This window comes from Equus caballus, chromosome 10 (genome assembly GCF_041296265.1).
Source record: "Equus caballus isolate H_3958 breed thoroughbred chromosome 10, TB-T2T, whole genome shotgun sequence".
Lineage (NCBI taxonomy): Eukaryota > Metazoa > Chordata > Mammalia > Perissodactyla > Equidae > Equus > Equus caballus.
Genome location: NC_091693.1, coordinates 3,930,320 through 3,955,802, shown reverse-complemented (window position 1 = coordinate 3,955,802; position 25,483 = coordinate 3,930,320). Strand labels below are relative to the sequence as shown.

At 52.3% G+C, this 25,483-nt stretch overlaps 1 protein-coding gene across 5 annotated transcripts in view; it reads left to right on the top strand.

The window, feature by feature from the left end:
* ANKRD27 (ankyrin repeat domain 27) overlaps positions 1–25,483 on the top strand; it is a 46,998-nt gene that overhangs the window by 9,824 nt on the left and 11,691 nt on the right. For all 5 annotated transcript variants that reach the window (XM_070224002.1, XM_023649479.2, XM_070224001.1 and 2 more), the window contains 19 exons: positions 5,652–5,762; positions 7,530–7,686; positions 8,535–8,689; positions 9,091–9,150; positions 9,237–9,290; positions 9,383–9,448; positions 9,543–9,619; positions 10,253–10,374; positions 11,446–11,524; positions 12,062–12,194; positions 15,139–15,231; positions 16,310–16,437; positions 16,947–17,029; positions 17,864–17,979; positions 18,361–18,453; positions 19,997–20,194; positions 21,894–21,953; positions 22,050–22,169; positions 23,461–23,505. In XM_070224002.1, the coding sequence (XP_070080103.1) occupies positions 5,652–5,762; positions 7,530–7,686; positions 8,535–8,689; positions 9,091–9,150; positions 9,237–9,290; positions 9,383–9,448; positions 9,543–9,619; positions 10,253–10,374; positions 11,446–11,524; positions 12,062–12,194; positions 15,139–15,231; positions 16,310–16,437; positions 16,947–17,029; positions 17,864–17,979; positions 18,361–18,453; positions 19,997–20,194; positions 21,894–21,953; positions 22,050–22,169; positions 23,461–23,505 (1,950 nt within the window). The remainder of the gene's footprint in view (positions 1–5,651; positions 5,763–7,529; positions 7,687–8,534; positions 8,690–9,090; positions 9,151–9,236; positions 9,291–9,382; positions 9,449–9,542; positions 9,620–10,252; positions 10,375–11,445; positions 11,525–12,061; positions 12,195–15,138; positions 15,232–16,309; positions 16,438–16,946; positions 17,030–17,863; positions 17,980–18,360; positions 18,454–19,996; positions 20,195–21,893; positions 21,954–22,049; positions 22,170–23,460; positions 23,506–25,483) is intronic.

Here is a 25,483-nt window from a genome sequence, read left to right as displayed (position 1 = left end):
GCGCTGGGTACCTGCTGCCTGGAGGGAGGGCAGGCCCCGCCTGGCAGGTCTTTCCAGGTCCCAGTGGGTAATGTTGGTAGGCATCTTACTTGCACAGCACCACAAGACACAGTGTGCTGGGTGCCTCTGTGCCGTCCGCCTCTGGCTTCTGCTTGAGGAGTCCTCTGTCTCCCTTTTGTGTCTTGTCCTCTTCTCACGCTGTGTCCCCGCTTCTCTTACCGAGTGGTGTGACTTTACTCAGCGAAGTCTGGTGGCCGAGGATTTGAGCCAAAGGAGAAGTCAGCTCATGTTGTTAGCTTCAGGTTCTCAGCTGCCTCTGGAAACTGGAACTGGCTTTCACCTCACCCAGTCCATCCCTCTGCCATCAGGAGCCTGGTTTCTTAAAGTCCCTTCCAATTTTTATGATTGGCTTTGTGATTCATATATTTTTCCCAGAATTTTTTTTTTTTTTGAGGAAGGTTAGCCTTGAGCTAACATCTGCTGCCAATCCTTTTCTTTTTGCTGAGGAAGCGCGGCCCTGAGCTAACATCCGTGCCCATCTTCCTCTACTTTATATGTGGGACAGGACGCCTACTACAGCATGGCTTGCCAAACGATGCCATGTCCGCACCTGGGATCTGAACCAGCGAACCCTGGGCCACCGAAGCAGAATGTGTGCAGCTAACCACTGCGCCACCGGGCTGGCCCCTCCCAGAATTTTTGTTTTACTTTGGATTTTAGAAGTCATAAAGTTCATTATGAAAAAATTAGAAAGTACAGCTGTTTCCAAAGAAGAAAATGAAAATCTCGTAAAGCTCACCAAAGACATTCATTGTCAGTGATTCACTTCACACGGTTACTAAATGTGACCCCAGGCAGGGCACTGTCTGATGCTGGGGATTCAGCAAAGAATATGAATATACATCTCCGTCTTTACCCTCACGGAGCTGACATTCTAGTGGGAGAGGTGATCGCACTCTGGGTGAATGTGTAATGTTAAGTGTCACAGAGAAAAAGAACAGGATGCACACGGTCATGTTAACTGGCGGGCCTGACCTGATTTGAGAAATATGTCCTTGCCATCTTTGTTTTGTGATGTTTTTTGAATACCACTTAGGTAGGAATGTGTTGTCATATGTCACCTTCTCTTGCTTTTTGAAAATGCCGCGCTGTGGAGTGAGTTCTGTCACTTGTCGGGGAGCTCCCTGGGGCCTGTCTGTCTTGCTCACCACTGTTGCCAGTCCTTTCCACGGCTCCTATCACCCAGTGGGTGCTTTTCCAGCTGCGAGTAGCAGAGTCCCACTCGAGCTCACGTTAGCGGAAGGGGAAGTTTGAGAAAGAACTGTGGCAGCGTGGTCACCTTCCTTTCGGGTACACTGAGGAATGGGAGGTTCTTCTTAAACTGTCCATCCCGAGCTCCCAGTGGTACCCTAGGCCCCTTACTCAGCCCCTGCTGAGATCTGCAGGAGCCACGAGGAGCTGCTTGGGCCCACATTCAGCAGCCCTGAATTTCTGGCCTTGCTCGGGCTTGTTCGGTGGACTCTGAATCAGCGAGGCCAACTTCTCTGCAGAAGTCAGCAGCGAGAAGGAGCTGGTTGTGCTGTCCTCTCAGCCCAGTCAGATGTCGCTGGCTGGCTCCTGCCCCCTGTTGGCCGTGTGACGGGAGCACTGCCTCATTCCTGTCTGATCCGTAGTAGTGTTGGTTGAATGATAGAGTATTCTAGTGCTTCTAGAAGAGCTCTTATCCTTTCTGCTACCTCTATGGGATCCTTGTGGCCTCAGCAGGTAGATGCCAAATTTCTTTCCATGGGCCTTGGGCGCTGGGCCACGTTTGGCCGCCCTTGAATCTGCCCTGGGGATGAGAGTCCTTTATTGGGCTCTAAAAATGTGAAATCACCACTTTTAAACATGTGTGTCCCCGAGAATTAACGGCCTCTCAGATCTCTGCCTGCACGCCAAGCTTGCGGGCTACGTTGTCCTCGCGTGACGGTGTGTGTGGCAGCTGAGGGTACAGCTTGACTGCTGCCCCACCTCCTCCTGAGTCTCCCGGCCTTCCCAAGCCCTCCTTTGATGGGGATGCCTCTGCGTCCGGCCAGGTGCCTCCAGCTGTCACCTGCTCTCTGACTGGCAGTGGAAGCTCGTTCCCCATGTTCCCCAGATTCCAATCCCAGAGGCCCGTGACGCCCACGCACTGCTTCTCATAGTCGCGCCTGTTCTTCCAACCATCTGGCTAATTAGGCACTGTGGCTTCTCAGAGCAGGCTGGGCAGGCCTGCTGCATCCCTGGGGCTCTTGTCCATGGGGCGTCGGGGGAAAGTCCTCCAGGTTTCCCAGGGGGAGATTAAATTTGGTCCTTTCATTGCGGTCCTTTAATTATGGGGTATGCAGGCTTTTGAGGGCTAGCCTGGGAATCTAGCAGCATGTCTTCCAAGTTCCAAAGAACTGACTTTCCAGTAAAATACCCGGACAGCCCCGCTAAGGGCATGGAGGGCCATATTCCAGTTCTCAGGATTCCTTCAGGACGGATCCATCCAACAAACATTCACTGAGCGTCTCCTGTGTGCCAGGCCCTGTGCTGGGCTCCAGGGTTACACGGATGAGTGGGGAACACGGCATGCCTTCAGGGAACTCCAGAAACAGGCTGTTTGCAGGACAGAGGAATGCGTGTGAGGACAGAAGTCATCACAGGCTCCGGAGGAATGCCTAACCCAGCCTAGGGAGGAGTCAGGAGGGCACCCTGGAGTAGGTGGCACGGATGCTGATTCCTGCTTTTATTCTACTGTCTTGTCTTTAATTACCGTTATTTTAAAAATTCTTCACAAAAGGGCTAGAATAAAAAGTTTTATTGTTAAGCTTTGAAATAAGTAGGTCCCCACCTTAGGGTCTACTTGTTAATTGTAAACTATGTGTATCCCACATAGGCTGTTGAAACTTCATGATGTCTACTCCAGACCTTGTCTGAAGCGCTCTCTTGAAGCCCCTGGTCACGTGACCCCAGCCCCCAGGGCAGCTTCAGAGCTGCTCTGCCCCCTCCGCCTGTCCCGCCTCCTCCTCTGCCCGAGCAGGACTCTGGTGGAGACGGATGGAGCCGGAGAGAGCCAGCCTCTGGCTTCTGCTTGCGGTGAAATGCTCTGGCCAGCATGGCCTGCCTGAAAACTGGGGGTCCTTGAAGTTGGAGGGCTCCCTCTCCGCTCAGCGAATCTTGACCGTGCACCTCCTGTATGCTGAGTGATGTGCTCGGTAATGGGGATGCAGTGCAGCAGGAGCTGGTCTTGCTTTGTTCGAGTTAGGGAGGTGGAGAAGGAGCATGCTTCCAGGTAAACAATGCAATCACAGTTGGGGTGGAGGTCTCCGAAGTTCCCTTCCTCATGTGGGGCTGTGTGACTCCTCCATCCATAAAGCGGCAGTGGGGCCATCTCATGGCCTCTCTGAGTTTGGGCATTAGACGTCCCCTAGGTCCGTTCGTGCCAGTCCCTTGCCTATGGCCACTCTCAGGTGGCAGCACCCTCTTTCTCTCTGTGCTCCCTGCTGCCGTGAGTCCTCCTGGGAGCCCTGACGCTCGTACCTGAGGGCCTTCATTTTCCTTCTTTATTTTAAGTTTTGCTTTTATTAAAATTTTAAAATTATTATGTTTAATTTCAAACATAAAAAAGTAGGAATAGTATAATGAGCCCCATGCACCCATCACCCAGCTTCAACTGTGCTCAGTTCAATGGCCAGTCACGTCTCATTTCTACCCCTTCCTGCCCTCCATCCTCAGCCACTGGATTATTTTGAAACAAATCCCAGAAATTTATATAAGGTTGTCATACGATTTCATCTCTAAATATTTAGGAGTGGGTTTTTTCTGTTTTTTTTTAACTGAGGAAGATTCCCCCTGAGCTAACGTCTGTGCTGACCTTCCTCTGTTTTGCATGTGGGCAGCTGCCACAGCATGGCTGACGAGTGGTATAAGGAGTGTATTTTTAAACGATAAGGACTCTCTTAAAAAATGTAACAACAATCTCATTATCACAGCTAAAAAATTCCTCAATAATTCTTCAGTTTTGTCAAATATCTAGTCACTGTTCCAATTTCCCGAGTCATCTGATAATTTATTTGTTGGTTTGTTTCACAGTTGGTTTGTTCAAATAGGGTCCAGAGGAGATCCACACAGTGTACTGGGTTGAGAAGTCTTTTAAGTCTCTTTTCCTCCCCACTTTACTGAGCTGCACTGTGGCTCATGGCCTGCCTGTGCCGAGTGTGGGGACTTTGTCAGCCTCGACGTGTGTGAACCTGTGAGACCATCCCCGCAGCCTTAGGTTTCCTTTGGCTCTGTCTCCCCTTCTGCGTTTTCTTCCTTTCCTATCCGTGTCATTGATCCCGGTGCTCCTGCCTTCGGGCTTCTGCCAGGTGCAGCCCTGTGGTGTTTCGCATGGTCCCCTGTGGTGTTTCCTGAGATCAGGAGTCGAGTCCAGATCTTGGCCGGATCCAGTCTTGATTGGGGAGGAGCAAGGCCGCTTCACAGCCAGGCTTGTGTTCTCCCAGCCGCAGGGCCTCCCTTCCCTGTGGTAAGGACTTGGCTTGTCCCTCCGTGGGGAGAGAGGCCGTGCAGCTCTTTCTGCCCTGCCTGAGGAAGCTCATGCCAGCTGCTGCTCTCGAAGGCCCAGAGTTTCACGCAGTCTTTGCAGAGGAACTCCAGCGGGCGTGGGGCTGTGCTTCCACCATGGCTCCAGGAGGCAGCAGGACGGCGCAGTGGTCAGGAAGGTGGCAGGAGTTCACTGGCTGTGTGACCCTGGACAAGTTACTTCACTCCCTTGAGCCTCGGTTTCCTTGTCTGTATGGTGGGGACAGTGTAGAAGCCATTTGCTTTGTGCTGGGCTGCTTAGGAGATGGGGCTCTGAGGGACTTGGCCGCCGTGGTCATCTTCCTGCCAGGTGCGCTCGAGTCTGGGAGATTCCTCTTAGACATGAGTCCCTGAACCGAGCGCGGGTCCGCACGTGGTTGCCAGGGCAGAAGGTGGCATGAGAGTCCGTCTCCCACCACCACTGCGTTGAGCTGGGAAGCTGGTGCCCGGTCAGCGTGGCGGCCATGTCTGGACCAAAATGCATGTTTCAGATGGAGCCTGCTCCAGTGAGAGAGGCTGGCACCTGAGAGATCCTGGTGAGGGTGGCAGCCTGCAGTAGGAGACTTGTTCCTGTGGCTGGTATTACAGACAGTGATCACAGGTAGCCTAAAACAACAACAGGAAAATGTGAGGAGGAAACTGTCTTCAAAGTGCAGGGTTGTCATTCAGGTGGTGGGGTTACGTGTGACTTTTTAGTTTTACTTCTCCGTACTTTCCAAACTATTCCTGTGTCATCTGGAATCGTTCCTGAGCCCTTGAGAATAGACCGGGGCCCCTGGGGTTAGTGGCGGGGGCCCAGCAGGTGTGGGAACGAGCCCGCCCCTCTGCAGCTCTGAGACGGAGGAGGCCATGTGCCACCTCGCTCTGCCAGGGTGGAGACCGGCGGCTTCCATCACAACCACGACAGATTAACTCAGTTGGCCCCAGCTGCTGCCATTGTGGTGAGTGACCCCAGGCATTCTCTCTGCTGGCGGGTCCCCACAGCAGTTCCAGCTGGGGCGTCTTTGGATACATCCTGTTGTGGACGATACATCTCTCTAGCATTCACCCCACTTCTTTTTCTCCAGGTGTTGGTACCCTGCAAAGGAAGCCTGTCCAGCAGTGTTCAGTCTGCGTGTCAGTTCGAGTCCTATGTTCTGAGACCAGTGGAAGAGCACTTCCAGACCTTAAATGGAAAGGTATTCCTTTCTCTGGGGGTCGCCCAGGGTCACTCCCTCCGAGGATGGGGGCGGGGAGAGAATCGGCTTCTGAGCCTCGCCTGTCTGTGTTCAGTGATGGCTTTGACAGTCAGCAGCCCTGTGGGAGGGGCTGGAGGGCCCCTGGGTCTGAGGAGAGAGGAGATGGAGGTGGTGAGCAGGGCCCTGGCTGTGGCCTCGGAGGGTGCGGAGTGGCTGGGCCCCCTCCCCAGCCACGGGCTTCTGCGGGAGCGGGGTGTCGCACAGCAGGTCCTCACCGAGGCCTGTCGGGGTGGGCTGGTTCATCCCAGTGCCCTTGGGAGCTCGCCGGTTTCTTGGCCACACAGTGGACATCAGGGATGAATCTTTTGTTTTTTAAAAACTTTTTGCTTTGAAATAATCTCAAACCTGCAGAAAGTTTCAGTAAAGGACAGAGAACTCTCGTATACCATCCCCGTGGATTGGTCAGCTGTTAGCATTTTGGCCATGTTCGTCTTCTCTTTCTCTCTGAGGGAGAGTATCCACATACGCATGCATGTGCACACGCACACGTTATTATGACTTTCTCTGAACATTTTTCAGAAGGAATAAGACTAAGTTGCAGATAGCATGTCCCTTTACTCCAAAACAGTGTGTATTTCCTACGTGACTGCAGCACGGTGATCACACTCAGAAAATTTTGCAATGATAGAATGCTGTTCTCCGACATACTGTCCTTAGACAAATTATGCTCATTATACTAATGACATCCTTTGATAGCAAAGAACACATTTTTTCTTTTTAGACCCAGAATCATGCAGCGCCTTCAGGTGCTGGTCTTTCTAGCTTCCCTCAGTCTGGAGCAGTCCTCGGTGTGTCTGGTCTTCTGTGACACTGACGTCTTTGCTTTGCCCTGTTGCCTCCCCCTCAGAGTGGGGTCTCAGTTCCCTCGTGGTGCACCGTAGGCGTGCGTTTTGGGCAGGAAGGCCTCGGAAGGGTGTTTTACTTTCTCGGTGCCTCGGGTCAGGAGGCACACAGTGTGCGTCTGTGTCATCGTCGATGTCAGCTTTGGGCTTGCATTTTCTCATCATTTGAGTGGAAGCAGATGGGTTCTGAGAGCGGGAGGTCCCCTTCCCAGTCGGGACTGGCCGTGGTCCCCAGCCCACCCCAGTCAGGGGAGGGGCCATGCTGCCTTCTCCTGGGGTGGGTGCCGCACTTGGCCCCTCTGACCTAGCCCCTGGGGCTTGTGGGCACTGAGGCACCGTGGAGGGGCAGGGCATGGGGTTGCCAGGCCACCAGCTGGGGGGCAGCAGCCCCGTGGCTCACGAGGCGTGACCTGATTTTCCTGCCAGGGAACTGCTCACCACAGGTGCCCATCACTTGTTAGTTTATGCGTTCTTTCGGGGTCCCCACATGCACAAAGAGAGCAGAGGGGTCAGGCTTACCATGCTGGCCTGCCCTGGGCCCCGCGGCGCGGAGCTCGCCTCGGGGAGCAGAGCCGCCCCGCCTTCTCCTTCCCCGGGAGGTACGGGTGTTCTTCTCTAAGGAGCAGCTTGATGCCTTTCTGCTGCCACTTTTCAGAAGGATCAGGGTGCTGTGTAGCCACAGCTACGGGGTGAGCAGAGACGAAAGAAAGCATTTTAGTCTCAAAAAAGCAACAGGGAGTGTGCCTGTCCCCGCAGACCACGCTGGAGCTGCGGTGGCCACTCGGGCGACATGCCGGTCGGGAGCCAGGCTGAGGGGTCAGCGGTCACCAGCGGCCGCTGGTGCAGTGATGCTCTCTTGTTCCAGGATGTCTTTATACAAGGAAACAGGATTAAATTAGGAGCTGGTTTCGCCTGTCTTCTCTCAGTGCCCATTCTCTTTGAAGAAACTTTCTACAATGAAAAAGAAGAAAGTTTCAGCATACTGTGTATAGCTCATCCTTTGGAAAAGAGAGAGAGCTCAGGTATTCTGGGAGAAAACCCCTTTCTCCTGTTTTGGAGAAATGTGTTTGTTGAACTTCCTCCTGACATAGCTGTTATAAACATCCCATAAAATATTTAAGAACCCACTAGAATCCTGTGTAACTGTTTACAATAATTCCTCATAGAACTTAAAAAGTCACCTTTATGTTAGCTCAGGGCGAATCTTTCCCAGCAAAAAAAAAAAAAAATAGAATGGGGGGGTTTTAAAAAGCAGAAAAGAAAAAGAGAAGTTGTCTTGAGCTAAGGAGATGTGGATTGGGGCTGCTGCGTATGGTTGCACAGGTTGGGTATTACACAATTCCAGGAGGCATCATTCACATAGACCTCAATGTACATGTCGCCCCGTGGACTTGTGCGAAGTGGCAGCCCTGGCTCTGTCTCTGAGCCTCAGCTTTAGGGCTAGCTCTTACAGCAGGAGTACCCACTCAGCCCCACTGTTGTGCCTCTCTGAGATCTCATTATTTTTAATGAATAATAATTCTTCACTTGTTCCAGGAAATTGATATAACAATCGATGTGCCAAATGCACTCTGAGGCTCTTATTGTCCACAATCAAGGCTTCTTCACCAGAGCCTCATGAGTCATACCAAAGGTCCCAAATAGTCCAGGTTTGTCCTAGGAAAGGGCTTCAAGAGGACTCGGCTCTCTGGGCCCTGGGTTGTCCTGTAAGTGGGCTGCTCCTGGGCAATATCTTGAAATCAGGTCATCCCTGTCCTCCCCTGGAAGATGGGGCCCCAGACCCTAGGGGAGCAGGGCAAAGCATGTGGCATTTCCCCCGTTAGGAAACAGTGAAGGCATTAGCCGGCCTGACCCTCTGTCTCTTTTTCAGAGGAGCCTTCAACACCCTCAGATTCCTTCTCTCTGAAAACCATCGAAGATGTGAGAGAGTTTTTGGGAAGACACTCGGAGAGATTTGACAGGAACATCACCTCTTTCCAGCGAACATTCAGGGAGTGTGAAAGGAAGAGCCTCCGTCATCACATAGTCAGTAGCTGTGTCCTGCTTTGCCAGGCGTGCCCTTCTCAGGCCCATTCACAGCTCTGGGATCCCTCAGTTGACTCTGAAACTTTGCTGCCTCCACTGTTGAAAGTTTTGTTTGAATATTTCTTTTAACTCTAAAAGTAGTGCCAGCCACTGTAGAAAACTTGAAAATCATGCAGAAGTGTAAAAATGAATATTGCTGTGATCTATGTTAACCCCACGGGGAATTTTTTACTACTCTTAATGCATATACACCTAAAAAAAAGTTGAGAAAAATCACATAATTGTCACTGGGAAGTACCTCGTGTGAATGCTCTCCTCGCTCCGGCTGCCTTACAGGTTCTGGGTTGGGGGTGGCGGCCGCGGGTGACAAGAGTGACCCGTCTCTCTGCTCTGTTGTGCAGGACTCGGTGAACGCTCTCTACACCAAATGCCTCCAGCAGCTGCTGAGGGACTCCCACCTGGTGAGCTGCAGGGCTTTCGAAAGAGAGGGTGGCGGTTTGCCGTGTGCAAATCTCAGCTCTTTAACAGTACTTTCTGTGTCCTCCAGAAAGTGCTCGCCAAGCAGGAGGCCCAGATGACGCTGATGAAGCAAGCGGTGGAGGTAGGCGGCCAGGGCGGCGCGGGGAGAGAAGGCGGCCGGGCTGGGGGTCTCCTTGTCAGCCCCACCCTGAGCTGGGCCCGTTGATTCCACAGGTGTACGTCCAGCACGATATTTATGATCTGATCTTTAAATACGTCGGGACCATGGAGGCCAGCGAGGTAGGTTCTAAATCATCATCATCATCCAGGGGGAAGCCTTGTTCTATTCTGAGCTTTTGAAGAAATTTGAAGCTTCATTAAAATCTCTTGTTAGGATGCTGCCTTTAACAAAATCACGAGAAGCCTTCAAGACCTTCAGCAGAAAGATATTGGTGTGAAGCCTGAGTTCAGGTGAGGGTTTGAGCTGTGGCAGCTCAGGGTCCTGAGGCTGGGGCGCCGTCTCTGCTGGAAGCAGCAGTGGCAGCACGCTGGGTTGACTTGGTTCTTACTGAGGACCCGAGATAAAGGGCTGAATTGGCAGCTGACTGTAGGCGTCACCTCCTCCGCCTGTCTGCCAGCATGCCGGCTGCGTGGGAGCGAAAGGGGGTGAGGTTTTGTAGGACTGGTCTCCAGGTGGGCACGTGATCGCCCAGGTGGGTCCTGCATGCAGACATCTCTCCTCACCTGCCCGTCTGAGGGAACCCTGCCATGGAGGCACCTCCTTTGAATTACTTTAAGTTTCACGAGGATACGAAAATATCTAAAGGGTTTATGTTTCAACTTTTTTTTCCTCTCTTGGGCCGTTTTACTCTGGGACTGAGGATGTTTGATTTTTTTCTAGTTTTCTGGGGCAGCCATGTCACCTGGCAGCCTGAATGGGACATTTAGAGCAGCAGTGTTTTGCCACTGACTTGAGTCAGATTCCTTCTGAGTTTCTGTTTTTGTTTTTCATTACCTGTGGTTTGTAAATCTGAGGTTTCGTGTTAGATCAAGGAAGAAGGGCCCTCACACTGGGGTCTTGTCACTTTCCCACTGATTTTACAGCTTCAACATACCTCGTGCAAAGAGGGAGCTGGCTCAGCTGAACAAGTGCACCTCCCCACAACAGAAGCTGGTTTGTTTGCGAAAGGTCGTGCAGCTCATTACGCAGTCTCCTAGTCACAGAGGTTTGTGCTCGGGGAAGGGGCCTGGCAATGGGGTCGATGCATACGGCCAGATGCAAAAGTCTGTTAAGGAGCAGTGCTGTCTTAAAGGATCATACAGATGGGCTGGCGTGCAGCCAAGCATCAGGTGTGAGCCCCCGGAGTCTGTGCTGATGAGTGGCTGCCTAGTAATGGGGGGTGGGAGACGGGGGTTAGGTAAGACTAGGGTAAGAAAATGGTGGCAGAGAAGCAGCTACCTCAAAAATGAGCCAAGCTGGTGATAGGTACATGGCAGTTCAACTGTTTGTTAGACTGTTCTCCTAATTTTGTGTATGTTTAAGTTTTTCCGTTATAAAAAGTGAAACAAAACAAAATAAGCTAAGAAAAAGTAATGAGGAGGCCGATGTATGTGTGCAGATAGAGGATGGTCCTCAAAGCGTATTAAATGAAATAAACAGAAGTGTATTTGGTACACTTTCAGCAGCATCACAGAAAGAGGGGGAGGGCTGTGCATCCACATACATGGTGGTGAGTTTGGAGACTGTCTCTGGAAAGGTGCAGGAAGCGGCAGCAGTGGCCTCTGGGAAGGAAGACCTGGTGGCAGGGCTGGGAAGGATGCACATGGTTCACTCTTTTGTACTGTTTGAATTTCTAAACGTGCGCATGGATTACTTAAACAGAATTTCAAAATGAAAACAATAAAGTCAAGCTGCACGTCAGCATTAGTCTCCGTAGTGTATAAAATGGAAATGATCTCAGGAGGAGAGAAGCTCTTGGAGGTGGCTGTTGGGCACCCCTTTGCTTGTGTCCACTGTCACTGACCTCCCTGAGCTCTCAGCCGTCCCGCAAGGGGCCAAGGGCTGGTCTGCTTGGAACTTCCTTCTTTTGCACATGTTCTGAGGATGCTAGGCATTCGTATTCTCCTTGAATCTGACATCTATTCAGGACGCTGCAAAGGAAATTGCGCAATTGAATTTCTCCCTGATGTGTAGTCTTACTGGGCTGTGGTTTTGTGGGTTGGATGGTGGTGGGGAGTTGATACGCTTGCTGGTCCGTCCTCGTCTCCTGATGGCTTTGAACATGTCTCCCCTGCAGTTAACTTGGAGACCATGTGTGCTGATGACCTGCTGTCAGTCCTGTTATACCTGCTTGTGAAAACAGAGATCCCTAATTGGTAATCCTCTTTTGTTAAAATACTTTTTCAAAATGGCAGCACAGTGCTCTGGTGGTTTTAGTGTAACTCCAGGAAACTGAGCGTCTCTTATGAGTCACTTGCTCATCAGAGCAACTGTTCTTGTAATTGCCTGCTCAGCCTTCATTCCCCAGGGGGTTGGCTATCATTCCATTTATAGATGGGGAGACTGAGGCCCAAATTGCTGATATTTCTCGTTCTGAGACACACAGCTAGTCAGTGACTGAGCAGGAAGCTGAGTCCAGTTCTGTCTGGATCCAAAGCCCTTCCCTTCCCACAGGAACCCACAGTTCACTTTACGATAATCAGCTTTCTAAAAACTACCTTATTCCAGGAAAGTAACAAGTAGTTTTACTTAGTTTCCTAATTGCACACACTCTGTAAATAGAGAGTGAGGGGGTAGCAGTCAGTGCTCCTGGAGCTGACCGACTCCAGTCACCCAAGCCACTAGCATTGTTTCTGCAGAAGTGTTCATTTAGTAGACAACAATAAAGCTTCTTCCTCTTTTTTTTTGGTTAGGATGGCAAATTTGAGTTATATCAAAAACTTCAGATTTTGCAGCTCAGCAAAAGATGAATTGGGATACTGCCTGACCTCAGTTGAGGCTGCAGTCGAATACATTCGGCAAGGAAACCTCTCTGCTAAACCGCCCGTAAGCTCTCCTTCCTGCCTTGGGCTGTCTTTGGGGGTGTCCTGACGGGTTTGATAGGGTTCTGAGGTTGGAGTGGTGGGATTCTTAAATGGTCTCCCAAGAATGAGCCTCGGCCGTTTGAGGGCTGTGAGGCTTGACAACCTCTGAGCGGACTGAACACCCAGCACTCAACTAGTTGTAGAAGTTGGCGGGTTCTGATCGGGACTCATGTGTTCGTGTCCTGCTTCCTCGGTGCTCGTTATCCTCAGAAGCACGAGGGCAGAAGGGGAGCTAGAAATGGTGAATTTGGATATCTAGGCAAGAAACGAGATTATTAATGTATGGAATTTTAGGACTCAGAACCTTAGTATTATTCTCTTGGTTGGTGAGCTTTGGCTGGGGGAGGCAATTATATTTCTATGTGAATTGTGAGAATCTTAAACCACCATTGCCTTGCTGGCCTATTTCACTATATACCAACCAGCAAGGCATGATGGTGCTCACAGACATCACAAAGTTGAAATTAGTAAAATGAAGAGGTTTCTGTATTACAAACCAAGAGTCTTGAGGATTCAACATTCTCTTGATCTTAATTTTCTACTGATGTTAGAATCTCCCAAAGTAATGGTAAGTTAAACCATCTGGGCAAGAACATGGGCCTGTCCCTGAATTCATTCATCCTTAACGTGTTTATGTATTTCCCAGTCTTTTCTTAGCAATGTATGCTTTATGTAATTGAAATTATGTTGTAAAGAGTATTGTATACTCTGTTTTCCCCAGAAGAATAGTTTTATGTTTTCTGATGAGAAGACTGTTATTTGCTTATAAACAATATTTGCAATATATAAAGTTGCAGTGAAGACAACGAAAGCCTCTCATAAACTCATTAGCTGGAGATGACTTTCATTAACATTTTGGAATATGTCTTTTTTCTGTGCCTCTGCAGTTTTATTTTTGACTAAACTCTGAGAACCTGCCTCACTTGTTGGCATCTAGCCTGACAGTATCGTGCTCACTGAAGAATTTAGTTCTGCTCTGGTCTGGGGTCTGATTTGATCTCCTGTGCACAAGCGGGTGAAATTAGGGGCTGTCCATCTCATCTGAACTCTAGCTGCCTGTGACTCTTGAGGAAACTTTTCTGATTTAGACGGAAATCACTGACGTTCTGGAATGTACACGTGCGTGCACCTGTCCCTCTACATGCACGTATGTCTGCAGAAGCAGAGTTGCTGCTCACTCCCTAGTTGGGGAGTAAGATTTCCTAGTTTGGATTGTCACCTGTGAGGTTCTAGGAACATGTGTTGTTCCCGTGGTGCCTGGACTGGTCCCCTTCGGGTTCTTTCCTCTGATCGGTCTGAGACTTTGCTCCCCTACTGGCTCCACCACCCTGCAGAGGAATCGCCTGGTGCTTCTTGATGGGATCAGGGTGCTACTTGTCACCTGGAGAGAGGTGCTCGCCTCCTGAGGGTGCTCTGTCCTCTTGCTGCCCCGAGACTTTTACCACGGCCATCCTGCTTGCTTACTTTCTGTGGCATGGAGGCAGTAAGGCCAGCAATTGAAGGCCTTTGGCTGATGTGTAGGGAGGTGGCTGACCAAACAGTATCAGTCGGCTTCCCACCCCCACTTTTACTTCCGAAAATATTCCAAGTGGGATTCGGGGAGTGTTTGAGGGGCTTCCCTTCTGAAGCCGGCAGGGGACCCTGGGAGAGTCTGCCCCTCCTGGCTCCAGCTTTGCCGGCTCCTGGTCTTTCTCACTCACTGGGTCTCTGATGAGGCCTGTTGCCTCTTTCCCAGGTGGGTCTGAGCTCATGTGCTGTCTCTTCTGGTAGCTCACTCTTCCCCGAAGACTCAGGCCTGAACACTTGCCTCTCTTCGTCACTGCCCTGCAAATAGTCACCCGGCCTTGAGGACAGAGCCCCAAGTGCCCCTAAATGATCACTATGTCTTTGACGTTTCTCGGACCTTACAAAGCAGGTTGTTGGAACATTATATGGCGTAGAGTGGCTGGGAGCAGAAGTGGCTCTGATTCTGGGAGTTGGTGCTTGTTCGCCAAGTTCACCCTCTTAGGGCAGCTGGTGGGAGGGGCTCTGCTGACAGCGGACCCCGGAAACGGTCCCCCCCGAGGTGCTGTGGGCTCTCCCTTTAGCTGGACCTCTCAGTCAGAACTTAGAGGCTGTAAGCAGAGCCTGATCCCACTGTTTGTCAGGGTTTGGTGAGTTCTTCCAGAAGCAGCTGGCTGGAAAAGAGCCTCTTTACCTCCCACCAAGCCTCTCTTTGAGGAGGTTAATTTGTCATTAGACACTTGAATGGCACGTGCTCAAGTGAGCATTGAAGTGTCTTACTAGAAATTACCTCATAAAGGGAGGATGCATTTTTAGTTTTTTGTATGTGGGTGAACATTATCTGTAATATGAAGACCTGAATGTATTAGTTGGGGTGGACCGCAGTATCTTATTGGCCTTTGGGCCAGTGGTCATGTTGTCTGCTGTTTAACAAGGATTCCATGAAGCAAGACCCGGCACTCTCCTGCTGGCTGACACAGGGAGGTGCAGGCCAGCCTGTCAGGCGGTTTTCCTCTCTGGAGGCCCAGCTCAAATGGCAGGGGCCAGGGCTGTGCAGGCTTCATGACAGAGGTTTGAGAGGAGGAGGCCGGGATGGTGCTGGTTTCCATCTGGAGGAGGATGGTGTGAGCGTGTTACGTTCCACACTTAGAGGTGACACCCTCCCTCACACACACACACACACACGCACACACAGCCCGTGTGCTACCACTCTCCGCGGGCCCCACTGGAAGCCCTGCTCCCAGCCTGATGCGCGCCAGCTCTCTGGTTCAGTGAGGGGACGAGGCCCCGCTGACTCTGTTCTGAGGGAAACGGCCGAGATTGTTCCTGGGTCGTCTGTTCTCAAGGGTCTGCGCTGGCATCTCGTGATGGTGATTAAACAGCTTGTTGGGCTTTTCCTGCAGGAGGCTGAGGGGTTTGGTGACAGACTGTTCCTTAAGCAGAGAATGAGCCTGCTGTCTCAGATGACTTCCACTCCCACTGACTGCCTGTTTAAGGTAAGACACCACGCAGTCCTGTGGGCACAGAGGTGTGACAAGCCCTCATCTCTCCACGTGCCTGCAGCCGCGGCAGCCGCAGGGCGCTCTGCGTGGTCAAACACTGCCGTGTGTTTGTGCTCTGTCGGAGCGGGCGGCGGGAGTGCTGAGGCTGACGGCCGGGGTCAGCACATCGGCCTGTCTCCCCCAGTCTGTGCTGCGCTGGAGCCACGCTGGACGGCATTCGGAGGGTGCAGGCTGTCCACCTGTTCTTCAGGGCTGGCTCAAGGGCACCTCACTGGTAGCCCTGGCAGAGCTGATGCGGCTCCTGGGCTCCTGGAGCCCGTGTCACAAATGTTTGTGAGCCCCAGGCTCGGGGCTCAGCGCCGGTGGTGGTTTGCTCACATGGCATGTGCAGGCAGCTCCCTGCTCAGACCTGACCGACCGCTGGGGGCTAGCAAGGGGCTCTAGGCAGTCAGCGAGAGCTGGGTGAGGACCTACCTCCTAGGGGAGCCTGCTGATGCTTCCAGGCTACCTGGAGCCAGAGTGGGTTCCATGGAGGACCTGGAGAGCCCCCTGGGGCCACGTGCTCTCCAGAATATCTCACTTCCTGAGGGGAGCACGTCCAGGAATCACGGGGTGAGCCCTGTGGGTTGGTTTGTCCGTGAGGTCTCCTGCTAATTGCAGCTGTTCCTTTCCCCCCAGCTGAGGCTCCCTTAGAGCACAGAGGACGGGACCAAGGCTCGTCCTAGTGAGCGTCCACATCCACACTGAGGTTCGGGATGCATTGCCCCTCGACTCCTGTTGCTTTGGAAATTTTGTGATGATGTTTTTTTAATTATGGGAATTTTCTATTATTTACAAAAATAGAAGAGCGTAGTAGAATGAGCAAACCCCTACGTAGCCATCTCCCAGTCTTGTTTCCTCTTTCCCCACCACTCCCCCATCCGCCCAGATTATTTTGAAACAAATCCCAGAGAGCAAGTCATTTCATCCCTCCATACACAGACACGTGTTTCTCTAAGGACATCAAAAACTTCATGCCTTAAAAAGCAAATAATTCCTTGATGTCAGTAATGTTTTTGATGTCACTTCTTAGCACATTGCATCGGGTAACCAGAAGGAAGTGGAAAGACTTTTGAGCCAAGAAGACCAAGACAAAGATGCTGTCCAAAAGATGTGTCACCCTCTGTGCTTCTGTGACGACTGCGAGCAGCTGGTCTCCGGGTACGCGGGTCCTCGCAGAGGCTCAGCGTGCCAGGAAGCGCAGACACGGGGCCCAGGCGGGACTTGCCCACTTATCTGCCATGTGGCTTTAAATGAGGAACTTATCCTCGCTGCTTCCTCTGCTGTAAAGTGGAGACAGTACCCTCTGCCTGTTTGGAGAATCAGATGGAACAAAGGTCCTAAAAATACTTGGCACCACTGGGCTGGATTCCAGCTGGGTCGGCAGACCACCTGCCCAGCCTCGGAAAGTCCTTTTAGGATGGGAGGAGTGTCACCTTCTCCCAGCAGCCTTTTGGTTTCCCCTTACCCTTGTCAGGCTACTTTGAGGTGGGATGAGGGGAGGGACCCTGGAATTAGATGCCTCTCTGCAGGAGACCAAGCTGAAGAGAGCTTGGATCACACCCTGAGCTCTGTCTTCCAGTCCCAGGACCCATGGCCATCCTGGTCGGGAAGAGGCTTTGCCATGTCGTTCCTAGGGTGCATTTTTCTGTATCTTTTTTCTCTCCTAGGAGGCTGAATGATCCCTCAGTTGTCACTCCATTCTCCAGAGATGACAGGGGTCATACACCGCTCCATGTGGCTGCCCTCTGTGGTATGTAGTCTTGGATTGGCCTCTGTGGGCTCTCAAGGCAAAGGGAGGGAGCCAAGGGTAGCCCAGCCATGGCCTGGCTGGCCAGGGGCTGTGGATTGGGGTGGTGGAAGGGGCTGCGTCATGGGTCCACCCCCCGAGGGCCTTTGTGTGCTGCGCCTGGGCTGAAAGCGCCTGTCTGTATTCTCACTATGTGGATGTCTGACACTACCTGTGGGCTGGTGGTCCAGCAAGGGACAGCTTGAATCCAAGCTATCAGCATGGTCTGAGAATTAGGGTTCTTATGGTCCTGCTTTTAAAAAATTAATTTTACTGTTTTGTAAAGTACACATTCCAAGTGGGAAACACAGACCTCTCCAGTATCACCTGCCATCTTATATCCCAGAGATGGTTTGGATTTGTGAGTGTCTTGGATTTTGGCATGCTTGTGTGTACATGTTTATAAAATATATGAGATTATTAGGATCATGCTGTTGTGCACTGTGCTTTTTTCACTTGGCAACATATAAGAACATCTCGTCTTGTGAGTATTTTTAATAGTTGTGTAATATTCCATCCTATGACTTGAGGAACCGTGGAATCTTCTGTGGGCATCTAAGACTCTTTTCCACTAACTTCTCTTGCCTAGAGGTGGACTGGAGCCGAGTCCCCTCCAAGGGCCACTCCAAAGTGTCCTGAACCTGCAGAGTCTGACTTGATGTCAGTCTGGTTCCTCTCAGGCAGAAAAATACTTCTGGCATAGAGGGACTAAGAGGGTAAAATAATGTGGCTTCACATTTGGGGTTTGGAGAGCCTCTTCTCTTGCCTTCTCCATGGCGACGTCCTTCTGTTCTGCAGGGCAGGCGGCCCTCATCGACCTCCTGGTTTCCAAAGGCGCTGTGGTGAATGCCACGGACTACCACGGGGCCACTCCGCTTCATCTCGCCTGCCAGAAGGGCTATCAGAGCGTGACGGTGAGCAGGAGTGGCCCCGGCAGGGGCCCGTGTGCGTGCAGGTGCTCTCGGGCTGGGCAGAGCCGGGCTCTGCGCTCCTCTGTTCCACACGCACTCTGCTGCGGCTGCACAGGATGGGCCGCGAGTCTGGGGCACCTCCCCGTGGGTCTGCAGGACAGAGCTGGGAGGTGTGGATTTGAAACGATGACGGGGGAAGAAGGGTGGGGCTGTAGACCTGTGATCTCTGCGCGTGTGTCAGGGAGGGTGAGAGTGACTGTAGCGTAGGTGAATGAGATCCAAACGGAAACAAGTGGCCTCCCCTGGGGCACCCTGGCCGCCATTCCTGAGGAGGGGCGTGTCTGCGCTGGGTGGGTGCTCACACGCCTTCTCCTCTCCTCGCAGCTGCTGCTGTTGCACTACAAAGCCAGCCCCGAGGTGCAGGACAACAACGGCTGCACCGCTCTGCACCTGGCCTGCACCTACGGCCACGAAGACGTAAGTGGCGCTCCTCGTCTGGAAGACGCTGTCTTCACCCTTTCTCGTGACACTCATTAGTTTAATGTAGTGTTCTGTGTTGATAATTATTGGAACATATGGTGTGTAATTTTTTTAATTAAAAATATTTAACATTTGGGGCCAGCCCAGTGGTGCCATGGTTAAGTTTGCACATTCTGCTTTGGTGGCCTGGGGTTCGCTGGTTCGGATCCTGGGTGTGGACCTACACATTGTGTGTCAAGTCATGCTGTGGCAGGTGTCCCACATATAAAGTAGAGGAAGATGGGCACAGATGTTAGCTCAGGCACAGTCTTCCTCAGCAAAAAAGGAGGATTGGCAGCAGATGTTAGCTCAGGGCTAATCTTCCTCAAAAAAAAAAAAAATTTTAAATTTGTTACAGATGCTATGTTGAAATAACAGAAATCTAAAACTTAAATTGCCCATTATCTTATCCTGAAATTAAATCATTTTCATTTATCCCTGCTTCCATCTGGTTCTTACCTTTGTTCATATTCAATTTTTATAGTAATATCAAGGAGTCTTGTAATTTCCATCTTCACTTAATATTTACCTGTGTGTGTGTGTTATTTTTTGCTAACTCCTCTCTCCTCCCCTCTCTCCATAGTGACATCCAGGTGAACTTATACGTATGCTTGAGGCTCGGTTAGTGGTTGGTGTGCAAAAACGGGACCACACCCTGCACATGTTTATGCAGCTTGCCTTCCTAACTTAACAGTACATCATGGAAATCCTCTAGGCCGATAAATGTAGATCTAGCCCATTCTATAGTCGCTACACAGCAATCACTTATTATGTGTGTTGTGTTAGTGTCCCCAAGAGCACCCCAGGTTCAACGATTCACTAGGAGGACTCATGGGGCTCCGCATGTAGTTGTCCTCTGTCTCTGATTTGTTCCACGGAAGGACACAAGGCAAAATCAGCAGAGGGAAGGTGGGGGTGAGGTCCGGAAGAAACCAGGCGCAGGCTGCCAAGGGCCCCCTCTCCCAGGGGAGTCACACAGGACAGCTCAATTCCTCCAGCAAAGAGTTGTGACAGCACATGAAGTGCTGTCTACCAGGGAAGCTCCTTAGGGACTCGGCCTGAGATTTTCACTGGAGGCTGGTCACATAAACACCCCCTGCCTAGCATGTACCCAAATTCCAGACTCTGAGAAGGAAAGCAGGTGTTCCGCATAAGCCACGTTGTCGCACAAACAACTAGGTGCAGTGAGCCCGTCTGAGCAGTTAGGGGACTGCCAGCCTTGCAGGCAGGCCTCACGTGGGAGAGCGGCCTCAGGGCTGCTCCGGTGGCTCCTTCCTGCACCTGGTTCCTACATCCCAGTGTTGTTCAGCCTTTTCGTACTGATTGGCTGCTGGGTTCTTTTGAAAGAATGATGTGTGCTGATCAGGTAACCGGGACCCCTTGAGGTCTGACTCTGTCCCTGCACCGTTGCGTGGTGAGTGCAGGCTGAGGCTGTGGTGTGCACGGGCGTTGCGGAGGCTCGGCCTGGGGGTCCATGATGGCTCTCCCACTCTCTTTGCAGTGCGTGAAGGCTTTGGTCTACTACGATGTGCAGTCGTGCAGACTCGATATCGGTAACGAGAAAGGAGACACTCCCCTGCACATAGCAGCCCGATGGGGATACCAGGGCATCATAGAGACTTTGCTACAAAACGGAGCGTCCACGGAGATCCAGAACAGGCTGAAAGAAACGCCCCTCGCGTGTGCGCTAAACTCAAAGGTAGCTTTCTTCATCTCGGAGCAGTAATGTGACTTAAAAATCAGTGTCCACCGATTAGGTCTTGGCCATGCTGGGCAAACCGTGCATTAGTGCCTGAGAACAGAACTTGGCCCACAGCCTCTCTGCTGCGTTTGGGCGCTGATTGTTAATGGATTTTACTTATTTATGTTATTGTCAGTTTACTAGCAGTTTTTCTTGGTGCTGTTCCAAGAGCTGCTCCCAGCCTTGTTTTCCCTGGCCTCCGAGTGCTATTGTTTCATGAGCATTTGGAGGGGAGGGGAGGGGACAGTGGCCCTGACGGAGAAAAGCAGGGACCTGGCCTGGGGCGTGGAAGCAGTGTGTCGGGGCCCTGTTTTCCTGTCTCTTCCCTCTCAGCTCCTAAAAACCTTATTCTAATTGGCCACTTTTGAACATCATGTCGTTTCTCTTATAAGTGATGTGTTCATGAACTGCTCATCCCTTCCTGGCAGTAATTTCGGGAAACATGTAGTTCGGGGCAGCGTGTTGTGAAAGAGCTCACTTCGTGAGTGGGTAGGGATGGAGGGGCTCATGGAGACCAGTTTTTCGTGCCTCGTCTCCCAGCAGCAGCTGTGGTTGAAGGACGCTTTCAGAGATGGTGTTGGCCAGCTGGCCAGAGGAGGCCTAGGGCCACGCGCAGTGGAGCCAAGGTCGTGAGACTGCTGTGTCCAGAACAGCATTGATCTGTGGCTCACACAAGCAATTCCGTCTGAACACAGCTCTCCAGCTGCCTGTCTTTCCACAGGCCCTGCCTCTGCCTCTTGATTTTTTACTGGCTCCTTTTACAGCTTCAGGCTCTTTCTTGGGAGTTCTTTCAGTTTGCTCTTCTTGTCTTCTAGCACAGTTTTGGTTGATATTTTTATAAACCACTTTATTGAGGTGTGATCAACTACAGAAAGCTGCACATAATTAACATATACAACTCAATGAGTTTGGAGGTAAGTATACACCTGTGAGACCGGCACACAATGGATGCCGTAAACGTATCCATCCCTCCAAGGTTTCCTCCACCCACCTTATTTATGATTGTTATTTTTGTTAACATAGGCTCTACAGTAGCACAGGTTCAGAAGGTGTACACCCCTGCTCCCACCCCTGGGGGGGGGGCCTCAGCCCTACTGCCCTACTGTGCGTCCACAGCTGTCAGCTGTGCAGCGGCCAGTCTGCCAGGACTGGGCTGTGCCACCCTTGCCCTGAGATGCCTGTGAGGAGCAGACGGCCCCTCTGCCACTGTAGCTGCTACCAAAGGCCCCTTCCAGAGGCAGGCCTGCAGAGGGAAGGGGCACACTGCCTTCTTGGCCTGGTTCTGAGCTGCTCCGGCTTGAGACACGTAGGTGCCAGTGCAAAGGTCACACTTTATACCTGTGGACAGACAGCCGGGGCCAGACAAGGCAGCCTTTGTGGCCCCTCCGTCTTAGGCTGCCCCTGTCCTCTGAGCACGTTCGTGGGAAGCACCAGCTTCTGTGGAACAGCAGGAGCGGTGGTACGGCGGAAGGAAGCCCGCCTTAGGGTGATCCTGAGCAAGTTCCCACCCGCTCTGGGCCTTGGCTTCTCTGGCTCTCCAAGGCTGTGGCTGGGCTGCGTGACCTTCTGAGGAGATAAGTGGGCATGGGGTGTTATGGGTGATGATACTTGGCGACCCATCTCGTTCAGTGCTTTTCATGTCCCTTCGTCCTCCTAGATTCTGTCCATCATGGAAGCCCAGCACCTGTCCTTCGAAAGGAGGCAAAAGTCTTCAGAGGTGAGTGTCCGGGGCTGTGCTTGTTGGCCCTCTGAGACCAGGGTCTCCTCTCTGGCCCCAACACGTCCCTCCTCTTGTTGGGTTCCCGTGCTGCAGGTCCCTGCGCAGCCCCCTCAGCGCTCCGTGGATTCCGTCAGCCAGGGGTCCTCCACCTCCAGCTTCTCCTCCGTGTCAGCGAGCTCCAGACCAGAGGAGGCCAAGAAGGACTACAGAGAGGTGAGGCTCGCAGGCGGGAGGGCGGAGACTAGGGCTGGGCGGCCCTGTGTTACGACCACCAGTTAAAGAGCCACGGCCTGCCGAGGGCCGCCCGGTCGGCCTGCTTGCTGCTCCTGGCACACTCGTGTCTACTGTGGGGAGGTCGGCCCCTGAGGGGAGCCCAGCGTGGTCACCCTGCTCGCCCTCACAGTCTGCTCCCTCAGCAGCTCTTTGCTGTGTGGATAGTGTGTGTGTGAGTGAATGTGAGAGAGAGAGGGACCTACAGGTCCCCTGATTTAAGGTAATTCTACAATGTAGCTTCCCTGCCCTTCTTTCCACTCCATCAGCGCCCATTAACCTGCTATGTTTCATTCCCAACTTCTTGCAAAATCCACATAGACATTTGCATGGACTCCCACACTGCGTTTTATAATGGCTGATTTATAGCCTGGTTTCTTTCCATTTGACCTGTCTCAGAGCTTGTCCACTGTTGGCCTACAGAGCAGGCCATTGCATGGATGGGCCACGGTTCCTTTGCCCGTCCCCTGTGCATGGGGAACCCTCACTGGCTCCACCCAGGGCCCTCCTCCCCTGCACCCCCAAGCCCTGACCTGTTCTTGGAGGGCCCAGTAAGCTTGGCTCGATGCGAAACCACAGCAGAGAAGACGAGAAACACGCTCTAAAGTCTGAGCGAGCCCTGGAGTCATTCTTGGGAGGGGTGTCCCGCTGGTGTGCCCTCAGCCAGGAGACAAGGAGGGCTGAACAGGTGTCGCTCTGAAGGGTGGCTGGCCTCTTGGGAAGCACTTGTGCTTCAAGGTGACTGTCATCGACCCTCGCCACATAACAGCAGTGTCACTTTAGAGACTCAAGTGCTAATGGTTCAGCGCATGCTACACCCTCCTGGGGGTCCTGTCTGAGCAGTTTCAGGGTTGAGTTTGAAAGGTACTGGGTGGGATGTGAAAACTCCACAAATCAAGAGACAAATGAAAGCCACTAGGTTTTCAGAATGTTATTTTTATTATTTCTATTATTTTTTTTTTAAGATTTTATTTTTCCTTTTTCTCCCAAAGCCCCCCCAGTACACAGTTGTGTGTTTTTAGTTGTGGGTCCTTCTAGTTGTCACATGTGGGATGCTGCCTCAGCATGGCCTGATGAGTGGCTCCATGTCCGCGTCCAGGATTCGAACTGGCAAAACCCTGGGCCGCCAAAGCAGAGCGTGAACTTAACCACCTGGCCATGGGGTCGGCCCCAATTTCTATTATTATTTTATTATTAAAATCACTTTTCTAACATTCTTTTTCCTTTTATTAAGGTAGAAAAACTTTTAAGAGCAGTTGCCGATGGAGATCTAGAAATGGTGAGTTTTTACAAGTGCGTTAAACAAGCTTGCTCTCGGCTTAAAAGAGCCGCACCGTGTGTCTTGTTCCGGTTCCAGTTGGAGCTGTGGGTGTCGTTCTCTCACTCAGAAGGGGTGTGTCGTGAATACCTGGTAATGAGATGTTCACTTTTCCCTACGAGTCACGAGCAGGTGGACAGGAAGCTGCATGGGGAGTGGGTCCTCGAGCCGTTCGGACATTCGCGTTCTGGCAGGGTGCTGAGATGTTGGCAAGAGGACCAGCCTGTGTCCGGGGGCACAGAGGGTGGGCTCAGAGCCCGGGCCCGCTGGCGGGAGCAGGATGAGCAGATGGGTCGGGGAGAGGAGGAGGCAGCGGAGGCGCGGCAGAGCCCGACGGGCGTCGTGTGGCCTGTGGAAGTGGTGGGTGGCTGCGACGTGGCGGGGGCGGGGGCCGGGGCCTGAGGCTTGGGGCTCCAGGGAGTCACAAGCAGGTGTCTGGGCGAGATGGCGCTGAGCGCTCTGGCTTGGCACCTGGAGACGATGTCCTGGCGGGAGGGAAGGGGTCTGTCCTAACCTCCACTGTCGAGTGACAGGGACCACATACGATGAGACCACCGGGGAGTGGAGACAGCCCTGTGAGATTCCCACAGGCAGTTTTCCCTGGCTTGCCACTTTGAAAGGAGGAGTAATTAAGTGCTTACCAAATCAGGAGCTCTGACTGGATCGTGGTACAAGAGAGCTTTGCCATGGCGTGTGTTTCAGGAGCGTTTGCGGATGTTGAGTTTGGGGTGGTGGGCAGAGATGAGTGGGATCTGTTACAGCCACCTGTGGGGTGTCAAGAAGCTGAGCATGGTCACGGTGGACTGGCCTTTGCCAGGAGGCCACTCTTCGTCCGGCAGACCGACGCACAGTTACTGTGCGAGGTGGGACACGCGTCTGTGTCTGGCCCGTGTGGTTTGCTCCTGCACGAGAACCCGGGAGAACCCAGCATTTGGGGGAAGCAAAGGAGGACTCCTTCGGGCACCCTGAGAGCCACGACGTGAGCCAGGGGCACAGCCTGTGTGGAGAAGAGATTGCGACCGTCTGTGTCACGACACAGCTGCTCTTCTGCCCTCTGTGGGCTGGCAAGGGGGCTGAGGCCACTCTTGAAGGACGTGAGCAGGGACAAGCTGCCCGCTGCCCTGAAGTCACCATCCAAACTAATCTACACACAGGACAACCTCCAAGCCCCTGCAGAGGCCACCTGCCCCTCCGCTCCCCGCCCCCAACCTTGTTCCTCTCCTCTCAGGAGGAGCTGCCCTCAGTGTGCCCCAGCTGGCCTGCTAGGTGAGGCCCCCGAGTCGAGGCCTGTGGTGTTTCCACCTTGAGGTGTGTCTGTTGTCGGGAGTGTGGAAAGGCCCTGGGGTCGAAGGGGTCTTCCTGGAACACATGCTGACTGCCTTAGCACTTAGAACTCAGCCTAGGAATGTATTCATATTGTTTTCTTTTCTCAAATTTAATATCCTAGAAACTAGTCTTTTCTGGAACGTAAGTTTGACCTGTTGGGGGTCTTTCCATTGCTCTCGCCTGTGGACTAGTGCATTACAGTGGAAAGGACACTGGCGTGGGGTTGAGACCCTGCTGACTGCTGTGTGGCCTTGAACGAGTTGTTGACCTCTCAGTGAGTGTTCTCCAGGCGAGGGGACGGAGTGGCTGTCGAAAGCGTACTGTTAGGTCACCTGCGAGGAGGTGCTCCCAAGGTGCTCCAGGACGAGGATTTAAGGCTGCACCCTGAGGCGGCACCACTCTGCCCCTTGCTAAGAGAGAAGACTCGCTGACACAAGCTGCAGAAGTGGCAGCTTAATCTCTCTGCGTCACCTTTAAAAGGACTTAGAAAGGTCCAGCACAGACAAGCCCTGGAACCTTCGTGAGGGAGCAGCCATCACATAGAAATTACTTGGTGGTGAAGGGAGTGTAGGCCCTGCTTTGGGAACAGGTGAGGGTGTGCATTGAAGATACT